The sequence below is a fragment of the Neofelis nebulosa genome, chromosome 14 (genome assembly GCF_028018385.1).
Source record: "Neofelis nebulosa isolate mNeoNeb1 chromosome 14, mNeoNeb1.pri, whole genome shotgun sequence".
Taxonomy (NCBI): Eukaryota; Metazoa; Chordata; class Mammalia; order Carnivora; family Felidae; genus Neofelis; species Neofelis nebulosa.
The window spans coordinates 38,397,307-38,411,940 of record NC_080795.1 but is presented as its reverse complement, the minus strand read 5'-3'; the positions used below and the strand labels follow the sequence as shown (position 1 = coordinate 38,411,940).

At 36.1% G+C, this 14,634-nt stretch overlaps 1 protein-coding gene across 1 annotated transcript in view; it reads right to left on the bottom strand.

Moving 5' to 3' along the window:
* The window catches only part of LRRC69 (leucine rich repeat containing 69), a 79,150-nt gene that overhangs the window by 38,718 nt on the left and 25,798 nt on the right, over nucleotides 1-14,634 (bottom strand). Inside the window, exon 5 of the mRNA XM_058698527.1 lies at nucleotides 12,601-12,672. Within this exon, the coding sequence (XP_058554510.1) occupies nucleotides 12,601-12,672 (72 nt within the window). The remainder of the gene's footprint in view (nucleotides 1-12,600; nucleotides 12,673-14,634) is intronic.

Below are 14,634 nucleotides of genomic sequence, written 5' to 3'. Positions count from 1 at the left end.
CTCCTCTGCACATCAGTGTAATTTTTTGCATATGGGCAAAAAAACAAAAAACAAAAAACTTAAAGGGGCAAAAAACAAAAAAACAAAAAACAAAAAAACAAGAGAAAGCTAACATTTATACATGAGTAATTTTCCATAAATTTATTTGATCCTCGCCACATAAAAATCTTATGAATAATGAGAAAAGTGGCCTCCTTTCCTCCTACCCTCACTACTGATTATAAATAAAATGTTAAATGCCCTGCAATTTAATATAGGGAGCTTTGGAAGTCTCCTGGGATACCTACTCAGCCAGGGCTCAGGTTTTTATTTTTGCTTCGGTTTGTATTTTAATATAGTCTCAATTATCTTCCAAGAACTTTAGGTGATTTATAGTAGAAGACTTATAAATTGTGGGCAATATAATTAGAACTCAAAAATATAGAAAAAGATGATCATTCTAAAATTGTAATCTGTCAGGGGTGCCTGCCTGGCTCAGTTAGTACAGCATCTGACTCTTGATCTTGGAGTTGTGAGTTTGAGCCCCACAACGGGTATGGAGATTACATAAAAATAAAATATTTAAAAAGTAAACAAGTAAACAAACAAACTTCAATCTCTCAGTTCTGTTCTGAACTTCTTGGCACCCAAGGCAAAAAGAAGACTAGAGCTTGTATAACTTTAATTATCTCTTAAAGTTAAAAAGCAAGTATAACTATAAAAGAAAAGTAACACAGCTATTAAACAGACATTTACCTTAGAGTTGTCTTGTAAGACTAAGGAACACAGAGTCCTCTAAAGAAAATGGAGCAGGAAAGCAATATATGACCAAGTAAATAAAGTGGAAGATGTAGGAAGTAGGGACAGACTTCAAAGTCAGAGAAGAATCTTGAGACCCTCCCAATGCTTGTGACTTATGGGCATCAGATGAAGAGTAGGGAGTAGGGAAATCAAAGGATGGCTACGATCAGGCCATCGGCCATTCATTCATTCAACAAATTCATACTGAAAGCTTACTACCTGCCAAGCACTCCCTTGGGCAATAAGAGCATAACAATGAATAAACAGACAAGTATCCTGCTGTCATGGGAATTTATATTCCCTTGGGCATAAAAGAATGGAGAGTAGATAAAGACAGACAAAAAGCAGGTAAACAAATAAATAAATGTTTATAACAGTGGTAAGTACCATAAAGAAATTTTTTTTTAAATTGACATAACAATGAGATGGCTACTTTGATCAGGTGTCCAGGGAAGGATTTCCTGAGAAGTTGATATCTACCCAGAGACCTATAATGATACAAAAGAGCCAGGCATGGGGAGGTGAGGGAAGACTATTTCCTCAGAAAGGCAGGAAATAAGGAGACCATAAATACTACTTAACCAGAGAACCAGATCTAGTATCTATGCATCAGCAAGAGAATGATCTGACTGAGTCACAGTTAGAGTGCTTTGTTGTTTCATAGTCTGCTACCTAGAAATGAGCAGAGGTGAATGTTCATTAAAGAAAAGGAAATGTGTTGCTTGCTGAAGAAGGCAAATGAGGTTTTCAGAATAAAGTCACTCAAGTTTTCTCACTGTCTTAATGAAATCTATCAAAAACTTCCAAATCCAGTAATAGAAAATAAGGTAATTCAGACAAAATATCTCAATAAACATAAATATATATTAGAAATCTTCAAGGTATCAAAGAACTAATATGACCAATAGAAAAACCAAGACATGATCTAGGAGCAGATAGATATTGAAAGAAATGAGTCCCACATTTAAAACCACTTTTGTTCCCTGACACCAGAAAGAAATTTTCATATTTGAATAAGGGTAAATAAAAAAAATATCCACCCCATATAGATAGCAGCCCTACTTTGAATATTCTAGGTAACTCTTAAGCATTGAAACTAAAGTGGTACCGTACTATTATTTCCACTGTATTACAGTGATGCCATTACATTACTGTAAAAGTGGCCAAAAAAAAAAAAAAAAAAAAGAAAGAAAAAAGAAAACAAAACTTCTCCAGGAAGTTACATCATCTGGACCTCAAGCTATTTCAAAAATAATTTTTCAAATATGATGTCCTGGATATAATCAAATATAACCAAGCATTGTATATACAGTTGTCATATCACTATGTTATATACCTGAAACTAATGCAATATTAAATGTGTGTGTGTGTGTGTGTGTGTGTGTGTGTGTGTACACTTAGAGAGAGAGTATTGATCCATATCTATATATCACTAAGCACAGAAGAAGAAAAGATAGTACATTGGGTTGAACAGCATCTCTCTGGAGAACTCTGAGTGATACAGATAAACTACACAAACAACAGAAATCAACCCAAAAGTACTTCCCAACATTGAGTTTACCAGACTCAGACATTAAAACAACCCTACTTAACACGTTCCAGGAAATAAAAGCTAAACTTAAAATTTTTAGTAGACAACTGAAAAATATGGAAAATAACATGGTAGATTTGAAAAAGAACGAACCAAAAATTGTGCCACTGAATAAAATGGAAATAACCTAATGGATGGGTTTAAAAGTACATTAGACACAACTGAAGAGTAAATTATCACATTGTAAAATACAAAATACAATAGGAAGAAATATCTAGAATGAAGCACAGAGAGACAAAAGGAGAGAAAACAGGGTAAGACAAAAAAAACATAAAGTGAGAGGTTGTGACATATAGGAAATTAGAGTTACCAAAGAAGGGGGAGACAGAAGCAGTATTGAAAAAGACAATAACTAAGAATTTTTCAAAAAACAATGAAAGATAGTAATTTACATACTTAGGAAGCCAAATAAATTCCAGGTCGGACAAATTAAATGAAGTTCACACCTAGACACATCATATTTGAAATGCAGAATATGAAAGACAATGAGACAATGTTTAAAGCTGCCAGGAAAAGAAAAACAGATTGCCTGAGGGGGAACAACAGCTACAGTTTTCCCAGACCTCTAAGCAGCAACAATAGACGCTAGAAACTGGTGGAAGGACATTTTGAAAGTAATGAAATACAATACTGTCAACTTAAAATTCTATACCCAGTAAAAGTTATTCGTCAAAAATAAAGTTAAAAGAATGATAGTTTAACTCAAACTATCAAAAACTGGGAAACTGAACAAGTAGACTCATTCTCAAAGAAGACTAAAAACTGTGATTTGAAGCTGGAAGCAAATATAGAATCCCAAAGGAAGATGCAAGATACGTGGGGAAATGAACAACAAAAATGTGAAACCTGCAAAAAAATCTAAATGAATACTATCCGTGTAAAATAATAATAAAACCTTTTAAACTAGAAAGTTACATTTAAAATACGATTGTATTTATGTATTTATTTGTAAAGTTATCCAGAGAGAGAGAGAGAGAGAGAGAGAGAGAAATACGCACAGACACAAGTAGGGGAGGGGTAGAGAAGGAAACAGTCACAAGCAGGCTCTACACTCCATGCTAAGCCTGACTCAGGACTCAATCTCAACGACCATGAGATCATGACCTGAGCCAAAATCAGGAGTCAGATGCTTAACTGACTGAGCCACACAGGCACCGCAAAATACTATTTTATTTAATATACAAAATTATAATACATACAAAATATCTAAGAATGGAGGTCAATAAATAGATTTAAAGTATCCTAAAGTTTTTGCACAATTCTTTGCCTATTGTCTAAGAGTAGGGTGTAAGTATTAATAATACACTTTCATAAAGCAAGTAGGATTTTTTTTTAAGGTAGTAAATCAAAAGAATAACAAAATTGTATACAAACTCTTTGCAAAGAATTTTTAAAAAATGGAATCATAAAAATCTCCAATTGGGGCGCCTGGGTGGTTCAGTAGGTTAAGCGTCTGACTTCAGCTTCAGGTCATGATTTCATGATTGGTGATTTCAACCCCTGCATTGGGCTCTGTGCTGACAGCTTAGAGCCTGGAGCCTGCTTCAGATTCTGTGTCACCCTCTCTTTCTGCCCCTCCCCCTGCTCGTGCTCTCTCTCCCTCTCTCAAAGAATAAATAAATATTTAAAAACTTTTTTTAAATAAAAAAAACAATCTCCAATCATTTCAAAGAAGGGAAGGAGAGAAAAAGGAACACATTACAAATATACAGGAAGATACTGACTCGGTCCCAAATAAATCAGCAACTACATTAAATTTAGATGAACTAAATGCTGCAATTTAAAGACAAAGATTATCATATTGGGCTTTTTAAAATAAAGAGTCATGTGCTATTTATAAGAAACGTATCTAAAACCTAAGGATATAGAAAGGCTGAAAGCAAGGAATTATAATAGATATATTCTGCAAACATGAATCAAAATAGATGTAGCTGATACGGCCACATTAATATGAGAAAATCCAACTTTAAAGCAAAAAGAGCATTATTAGCCATAATTCAGAATACATAGGCATGAAGCCAAGACATCAAAATTGTAAGAAGCACCATTAATGATTCCCATGCACTCTAAAATCCATGTGATAAGGCTACACACTTTCTAAGGAGTATGAGCCGGAAACCATAGAGGAATAAACAGTAAATTCTTAAAACCAGGGTTTCCAAACCAAGACACCAACATTTTAGACCAGACAGTACTTTGTTACAGGAGACTGCCCCGTACTTGACAGAATGTTTAGCAGGATCTCTGGCCTCTACCTACTAGATGCTAGCTAATCGTACCACCACAATTCCTCAGTGGTGACAACCAAAAACACCTCCAGATATTGCCAAAAGTCCCCGAAGGGCACAGTCTTCTCTGGTTGAAAATTACTGCCTTAGTGCAACTTTTTGGTTACTCATTCTCACACAGGAGTTTTGATTTTTCGGGCAACACAAAGCAGATATGTTTGTTAGGTAAAGTCCATATCCACCCAATCCATCCTCCTATCCACCATCTGTCTATTTAGCAAGTATCCACTGGGTGCCTAGTTTGCATTAGAGGCACTGTTCTAGGTGTTGGGAATACATCATTGAAAAGACACAACAATCCCTGCTTTCAAAGAGCTTACATTTGGGAGTGGGGATAGGGGGTGGAAAAAAAGTCATCATCTAAATAAAAATCAATGCTTAAATAGGCTGCATTACTGAATGTCAATCAAAGTCTCTCTTTAAAATTTTTCTCATTTTTTACTACCCTTGAAAAGTACTGGCCCTCATTTTGAAATCATTTAAAATCAGCTTTTATCACAAGGCAAAAAAATAGTACCTCTCACTCTGACTCTATGAGCAAATAACCCTATGCTCCCTTTCTCTCAACACATGAGGTGGGTGTTACTTAAATTTGGGGATCTCCATTTCAAAGTTAAACAGCATCCCTTTTGTCTCCTCAGTGTCTTTAGCTACAGGGGTAGAACAAGAAAATTTCCAAGAGTAACAAATGAGAGTTAAACCTTGTCCACCAACCACCCCCACCATGTGGAACAGGGTACTCTGTGGCACTTACAGGAATCCAAGGCCAGCCCGTCTTGAATTCTGATACGCGCACGTACAGAAGTAAAAAGGCAGAACTCAGGTTATTTACTTTAGCTAAGCAGGGAATATCAGTTATACCTATAACTTAATTGAGCCCTCGATTTTTGAACCAGAGTTTTCACAAAACCCTCACTGCTTCCAGGGCAATATTTTATGAATTTTCTCTAAGCTTTTCATTTCAAAAAGTCTATCTCATGAAATTTTAGAATTAGAATGGTGAAAGAAGAATACCATATAATTCGACACCCTCCTTTTTGCCTTCCCCCATATAAGAGCAGAAAACATGATCTCATTCTCGTAAAAGTAGTGACAGGCAAGGCATTTAGTCAAGTTTTGGAACTCACTAATTCTCTATTAGCTAAGCTTACATCACTTACATAAAACCACAGAGGCCACAAGGGGTTTTCATTAGGCAAGCGTTGGCCCATATCCCATTTTTTTAAAGGTCACTGAATGTTGTTTTAAATGTATATCTCCTAATAAACTGAGCCACTGCAGGCAGCACCAACAACCAAAGAAAATATACTATTTTCAAATTAAGGTCAAATTTTAAAGAGGATTTAATGAGCTTCAAGGATACGGTAGACCTTTCCTTAATATTCAACAGAGACAGAAAATAAACTACAGATACGGCAACAAGAACAAAGCAGGTCTCTAATGTTGCTGTTCAAGAGGCAGAAAAGCAAAGAGGATAAGGTAGACGATTGAAATTTCTCATGGGCTATTGAACAAAGTGAATACCTCAAACCAAAACACTAGATGGTGGAGACATTTGGAAGTGTCCTTGAACACAGCTTCATGGATATTTCCCTGATTATCAGTTTTAAACTTTTAGGCTGTTTTCTAATCATCTTGCAACAGAGTTCCACAAGTTTGGATAGAAGTTTTGATTTAAGGAAACATCACAATTTCATTTTCCCAAGCATCTCCTTTCCCACGATTGCACCGCACTTCTGACCACTCAAGGACACTTTTGATCATGGACATTTTGAAATTTTATATAACCGTTCTCCACATGTTCGGTCAGTTTCACAGAAATATTTCTCTTTATCCAAAGCTAAATGGCCTATGTGTAGTGCACATATGTGTATGCAACTGCTCATATACAGAAATCATTCTCCTGAAGGCAGGTGATCTTATTTATAAACGATGAAAGTCATTCAACAATAACATGGCTTTCGGGGAGCCTGGATGACTCAGTCCGTTGAGTGTTCGACTTTAGCTCAGGTCATGATCTCACGGTCTGTGAGTTCGAGCCCCGTGCTGGGCTCTGTGCTGACAACTCAGAGCCTAGAGCCTGCTTCGGATTCTGTGTCTTCCTCTTTCTCTGTCCCTCCCCCTTCATGCTTTGTGCCTCTCAAAAATAAAAATAACCATTAAAAAATATCTTTAAAAAAAATAACATGGCTTTCTTCACTTGATATTGAATTAACCACAGAAAAGTAAAACAAAAGACAGTGGAAGCATTTGTGAAATATTTAGGCTTTATGGGTTAGACAAATATGAGGCTGAAATGACACTAAGCCAGGATCTGTGCCATGTTAGATGTAAGGCAAGTGTCTGGAATCAAGAACACTACAGCAAGACATGCTTAGACTGGCATGGATCAAAATCAATCAGCATTGGCTATATGTAGAGAAAGTTTGTTTTGTTTTGTTTTGTTTTGTTTTGTTTTGTTGTTTTTCTGTTTTTGAGAGAGACAAAGAGAGCTGGCAGAGAGAGAGAGAGAGAGAGAGAGAACCCAAGCAGGCTCCACACTCAGGGTGGAGCCTGATGCAAGAACTCGATCTGGGAACTGGGAGATCATGACCTGAGCTGAAATCAAGAGATGCCTAACTGACTGAGCCACCCAGGCACCTCTAGAGATACCATTTTAAACTGAAAGTATTTGAGGAAAGAAAAGACCTCAGGATAAGTAATAGACAACAATTTGAGAAAAGGGTCTTAGAAAAAGGGAGTTCAGTGATGAGGGGTCCTATTTTCAGCGTAATCCGGTGTGACAATCAGAAAGCAAGTGAGCCAAGAGATAGGGTGAAAGGATGAGACAGAAATAAACAGAATCACAAGTGAAGATCGAGGGAAAGAAGGACCATCTTCAGGGAAATCATCTGTTGGTTATGTTTTACTGCTTCAACAAGGTAGGTCAGAAGACTGTAAATGGGTCTACAGAGGAAAATAACTTGGAACAGCTATTCAGGTAAAGAACACACGGAGAACAGGAAGCACAGTAAACTGCTAATAAACCTGTATCCCCCTAGTATACCCACACATACAGATCAACCATTACCCTGCTATCTGAAATAGTTAAAATCATCAGGTGCTCTCAGGACTTTAAAAGCATGTAGGGGCACCTGGGCTGCTCAGTCGGTTAAGCGTCTGACTCGGCTCAGGTCATGATCTCACGGTTCAGGAGTTTGAGTCCCATGTCAGGCTCTGTGCCGACAGCTCAGAGCCTGGAGCCTGCTTCAGATTCTGTGTCTCCCTCTCTCCCTGTCCCTCCCCCACTTGCATGTGTGCCTGTTCTCTCTCTCAAAAATAAATAAACATTAAAAAATTTTTAAAATAATAAATAAATAAATAAAATAAAGGCTTGCAAAAATGTCCCTATATCTGGGATGGATTCAGTGGCATGTAGCTCAGACCCAACTTTAAAATAAAAAGAAAATAACATTTGCTATCTATCATGTGCCAAGCACTAGTAAAAGATTTATATGTATTATCTCATTTAATCATTCACTCATTCTATATTTGCTGAACACCAAGTGTTGTGTCACCCCTTTCCCAACAATGTTGTAAGCGTTATTAATATGCCCAACTTCCATAGGGGAAAAAAAAAATGTAACACTAAGTGATTGAGTTATGTGCTCAAGGTCACACAACTGATAAATTACTAACTTGGGCATATTTAATTTTTGTTTGGGAACAGTGGATTTGAATAGTCCCTTTGCCATTCAAATGATTTGTGTTTCTGGGAAAGTTACTTACATTTTTTTTCCCTCCTATGTTTCTCATACTGTGAAAGGGGAAAGTGTTAGCACTGTTCTCAAATATGATTTATGACAACCAAAAAATTCTTCAAGGAAAAAAGGGGGGCACTGATAAAATGGAATAGGTGCTATAACTATTATCCATCCCATAAATAGTCCAAGCATATTTTTCTCATGACAACACTGCTGCATGAAGCTCTTTCTCCTTGTATTTTTTTCTTATAAAAACACTATATGTCTACAGACTTTAGGGATATACAAATACTCAAGATTCTTAACTCCAACACAGAATCTGTTTATGGAGGCCACAGCTTCAAATGAATGCTAATATGATGAATTTGAAACTGAAAGCAATCAGCAACTGTGGAAAATGTAGCATTGGCTATGGTTTATATCTTTTAAAGCATATTTGTTCAATGTCTATGCTCAGCAAAGCACCTTCCCATAAGTTTCATATTTATATGTGTCCTTGTAAATATTGTAGCTAGACCTGAGCCTCACTTCCAAATACAACCACCTGATGTAAATGGGAAACTTTATAAAGACAAACCACAGAAACAATTAAAAGTTACATGATGATGGTTTGACCAAACTTTCTCCAAAAATAAAATTTAGTGTTTAAAGTCACATGCTAAAAATCTCTTTGATGTGTAGATTGGCTGATGAATAACCGTTTAGGAAGTTACGTCAACGGCACACATGCTCCAAATACATCCACGGGGTGGCTGATGAGGAGTAAGTAACATACAAAACTCAGCTTCCAACTTTGCAGGCATTGCTTGTGTCTTCCAGAATATACAAGAATTGTATTGTTCAAGGCATGTTCCTTGTGGAGGGCACAGGGAAACTCTCAGAACCCAAACTCCCAGTGAGATGAAAGAAATGTCTCATTTATTTGTGTAGCATAACAGAGACGGCCCTGCCTGTCACTCCTGAGACAAAGAATTTATTCCTCAGCATTTCTTTTTTTCTCAGAGGCAGCATTCTATTATGGGAAGAGCCCTGGGCTTGCAGCTGAAAATCCAGAGTGCAAGTTCAAACTCTCTCACTGCTCTATACTTCAGGCCAGTGGTGCTCCAGGTGTGGTCCCCAGACTTGCATCAATATCACCGGAGAACTTACCAGGAATGCAAATTCTTGGGCTCCCCAACCTACTGAATCAGAAATTCTACAAGTGTGGCCCAGCCCTCTGCCTTTTCACAAATCACCCAGGGACTCTGATGCCCTCTCAAGTCAAAGGGCAACTGCTGAAGCCAAATTAATTCTCCAGAGTGCTGAACAGGATTAATAATACCAGATCTGTCTTCTTCAATGGGCTATTCAATATCAAATTGTTACAAATATTTGATAACATGCAAAATTGCTTTGCAAATCTGCAAATTACTAATAACTGCAAAGAACTGCTTTAGAAATATAACTTTTTGGGAATGCAAACTGGTGCAGCCACTCTGGAAAACAGTATGGAGGTTCCTCAAAAAACTAAAAATAGAACTACCCTACGCCCCAGCAATTGCACTACTAGGCATTTATCCAAGGGATACAGATGTGCTGTTTTGAAGGGACACATGCACCCCCATTTTTATAGCAGCACTATCAACAAAAGCCAAAGTATGGAAAGAGCCCAAATGTCCACTGATGGATGAATGGATAAAGAAGATGTGGTATATATAGACAATGGAGTCTTACTCAGCAATCAAAAAGAATGAAATCTTGCCATTTGCAACTATGTGGATGGAACTGGAGGGTATTATGCTAAGTGAAATTAGTCAGTCAGAGAAAGACAAAAATCATATGACTTCACTCATATGAGGACTTTAAGAGACAAAACAGATGAACATAAGGGAAGTGAAGCAAAAATAATATAAAAACAGGGAGGGGGACAAAACAGAAGAGACTCATAAATATGGAGAACAAACTGACGGTTACTGGAGGGGTTGTGGGAGGGGGAATGAGCTAAATGGGTAAGGGGAACTAAGGAATGTACTCCTGAAATCACTGTTGCACTAATGCTAACTAATTTGGATGTAAATTTTAAAAAAATAAAAAATAAAATTTAAAAAAATAAAAAGAAATAAAAAAAAGAAATACAACTTTTAGCACCACTTCTCAATCTGAAAAGTACAGTTATGATAGTTCAGGGAGTTTTAGATTGCTAATGGAGGGTTCTGATCAAGAGTGTTACAGAAATGTGAAGTTTTCTGTTAGGTCTGCAAATGTTTTATAGACGATATTTTGTTACAAACTTCATATCAAAGACAAATGTCCTGATGCCCCCTGGTGATGATCATTAAAACTTTATCTCAGTTTTATCAGGTCAACTTTTTCTTCAAATAAATGAAGTTTGAAAAATAACTGTGCTCTTAAGGGAGAGAGGAGTTACAGAAAGATTTTTGCTTAAAAGATTTTTTTTAGTTTAAAAATATTTGTTATTAAATATTAAAATTATAAAAATTAAAATATTAAAAATATTTGTTTCAAGGAACTAAAATACTCAGCAATTTAATTAGCTTACAGCCTAATGGTAGCTTTTCAAGACAGACTTGAAAAGGATTATTCTACTAGTGGTACAAACTATAATGGTGCTTTGGGAAACAGGGAAGGCATCACAGGGCAGAGACAGAGTTGAACTAAGACTTGTAAGATGATAAAAACTTGGTAGCCTTTACCAGGTCAATATTAACAACATCCAATTATTATTAAACATTCGAAACTGTGTATTTTTGAAAGACAGATTGGCAATTCCTAAGGAGTGCACCTGTTATGATGAGCATCAGGTTTTGTATGGAGGTGTTAAATCACTATACTGTACACCTGGAATTAATGTTACACTGTTAACTAACCAGAATTTAAATAAAAACTTTAAAAAAAAAAAAAAAAGAAGTAAACGTGCAATTACCATACGATTCAGCAATCCCACTTCTAGGTATATACCCAAAAGAAATGAAAACAGAAAATCAAACAGATATTTCTATGTTCAGGATCATAGCAGCATTAGTCTCAAAAGCCAAAAGGTGAAGCAACCCAAGTGCTTCAGATGAATGAATAAACAAAATGTGATGAATACATCCAATGGAATATTATTCAGCCCTAAAAAAGAAAGTAAATTCTGACAAAGGCTATAACATAGATGAACCGTGAAGACATGTTAAAAGTGAAATATGGTCACAAGAAGACAAATTATGGTATGTTTGTATGATGTATATTGTTCTTCAAGGAGGTGGCCAGAGTTGTCAAATGTGTAGACACAGAAAATGGCAGCTATCCGGGGCGGTAGTGTTTAAGGGAAACAAGGTTTTAGTCGGAGATGATAAAACACTTCTGGAGATAGATGATGATGGTTGTACAACATTTTGAGTACATCTAGTGCCATAGAACTAAATACTTAAAAATGGTTAAAATGATCAATTTTGTGTTATGTATATTTTAACACAACAATAGCTACATTTTTTCTAAAATAGACTTTATACTTATTTTTCATATTTGAGTCACCTTCGGTACAAACAATTTCTCTAAGGGTAAAAAGCATTGAAATTTCAATTTGGACTTGATCAGAAAAGGATTTAATAGATCAAAAACTATTTATTGTACTCCTTCTGGATTGATGGGCTTCTAATTATTACCTTGCATGTGGAATCATACTTGCTCAGATATAAAATGTGATATCAAAAACTGCCATTTCTTTCCCAAAATTCAAAACTTGTCGAGACCAACTGTTTCTCAGTTCTTTGAAATACGGTAAAGTCAAAATTCATTTATAAATGGGAAAAAAATATTTTTTCATTGTTTATGGCTCAAAAACAACTAACAAAAGTGTCACCTTGGATAAATTACAAAGGATAACAATTTACGCTTTGAAAAGTCATATTTTCAAAAAGTCTGAGGTGACTAAAAGCAGTATATAACAAAAAACACTTAACTGTAACTGATATATTAAAATATTTATGATAGCAATCAGAGTTCACTTAGTTCAAACAGTTTCATTAGGCAGAGAACACACAGGAAGGAATGGAAGAGAACAGGTTTTGAAATTCTAGAACGAAGCAAATCTTTGAGTCATTTGTATAATCCAAGGTTCCAGTTACTACAGGTTTTAAGACTATGTGTATTTCTCTAATCTCAATAGCATAAGTGAAGTCATGTTCTAGTTATAATAGAAGTAGGCTCTACTTACTCCTGATGGAAATGTCTGAATAATATTTCCAGCTATGTCTAGGATTCTTAGGTTTTTAAGACGACAAACTCCCTGGGTCAGAAAACAAGAGAGATTTTTAAAAATCTAGTATGTAGAATCATAAATATTTCTCCTAAATTCAAACTTGATAGGACGGACCATCTTTCCTAATTACCTGATCGGTTCTTCAGTACATCCTCCCTGAGGAGTTACTATGTCCTGGGGTCCCAGATTCTCTAAGGTCTCCATTACCTCTGACCACTCCAGGGCAACATAACATGGTGGCCAAGAGTTAGACTATTTGTAGGCTCAGATCTCCAACACTATGTAACTACAGACAAATTTCTCAATCTCTTTGTACTTCATTTTCTCCATTTGTAAAATGAAAATGGTAATGGAAGCCCTTACTTTGATATGGTTATTGAATGGATTAAATAAGTTACTAATCAGTAAGTGCTTACTGAAAGGCCTTATAGTGAGAGAACTCAGTAAACATACTAAAACTAAAATAGAACCTTAGAGAAACAGAAAAACATATGTAAAAGGTCTATCAACAATTCCAAAGGCATTTATTTCACATCTACCTTTGGCGTAGCTCTGTGCTCACTCAATCCTTTCCTTATACAAAAAAAATTAAACTTATTAGTGTCTCTATCTACATGTCCAATGTGACTGAATAGGCATATACATTCACACACATGTGCAGACACACACATAATTTATAATGTACCAGAAAATGATTCATAATTTGCTCATTACCAAAACAAACTAGTTTTTCTAGAATACCTTACGTATAATGCAGACCAAAAAGCACAATGATAGACTGAATCAGATTAAATGTACAAAGACATAAATAATCATAGACATTCTTTACATAATAACTTAGGACAGGACTTACTAGGATTTAAATTTTTAGAGTCCAAACTCCTCGGGATTAAAAAAATAATTGTAGTAGGAGTATTGATGGGAAGTCCAGACTTTTAAGTCAGACAGACATGGATTTGAGCCCTTTCTCTGACCTTTGTAAAGTGTGTTTACGTCGTCTAACCTCTCTGTTCCTTATTTTAGAGTGGGTAAATAAGAAGAGCAACATACCAGAGTTATGAACACTAATAATATAATACTTCATGACCATGATCCTGTTACTACTGTTACTATTTTTCCCTCAAAGAAAGGAGTTACACTTCTAACAGATTTACTTTGTACTTTCAGGAAATATTCTTATTTATAGAAATTAGGATTTTTAAGGAACTTAAGAAAAAATTTAATTTTTTAAAGTTTATTTATTCATTTTGAGATAGACAGCATGAGTCGAGGAAGGACAGAGAGAGGGGGAGAGAATCTCAAGCAGGCCCTGTGCTCTCAGCACAGAACCCGACGAGGGGCTTGAACTCATGAAGCCACAAGATCATGACCGGAGCTGAAACCAAGAGTTGCACACTTAACCAACTGAGCCACCCAGGCACCCCAAGAATAACATTTTTGAAATATACCTATTTAAAGCCTACACCTTGCTATATTTTTTAAAAATTTTTTAATGTTTACATTTGAGAGAGAGAGACACACACAGTATGGGCAGGTGAGGGGCAGAGAGAGAGGGAGACATGGAATCCGAAGCAGGCTCCAGGCTCCACGATATCAACACAGAGCCCAATGCAGGGCTCGAACTCACGAACTGTGAGACCATGACCTGAGCTGAAGTTGGACACTTAACTGACTAAGCCACCCAGGTGCCCCATACACCTTGCTATATTTATCACGTTACAGTGTGCACAGAATTTTTAAAGGGAATATTATCCTCTTGAGAGAAAAATGAAACAGTAGGAATGGATCTACCTTTTGTATTCCTCAATTTACTGTATGACATGCATTCCCTCCTATCAAATTAATTTTAATTTGCATAAGGAAGGAAAGTAAACCCATTGACAGGTTCCCAGCAAGAAACAGTACTCTCAAAATGGGAAATTTGAGGAGAGTTTAATAAAACCACCATGTATAAAAGTTTGGCAAGGTTCTGACAAAGTTCCCCCAAAC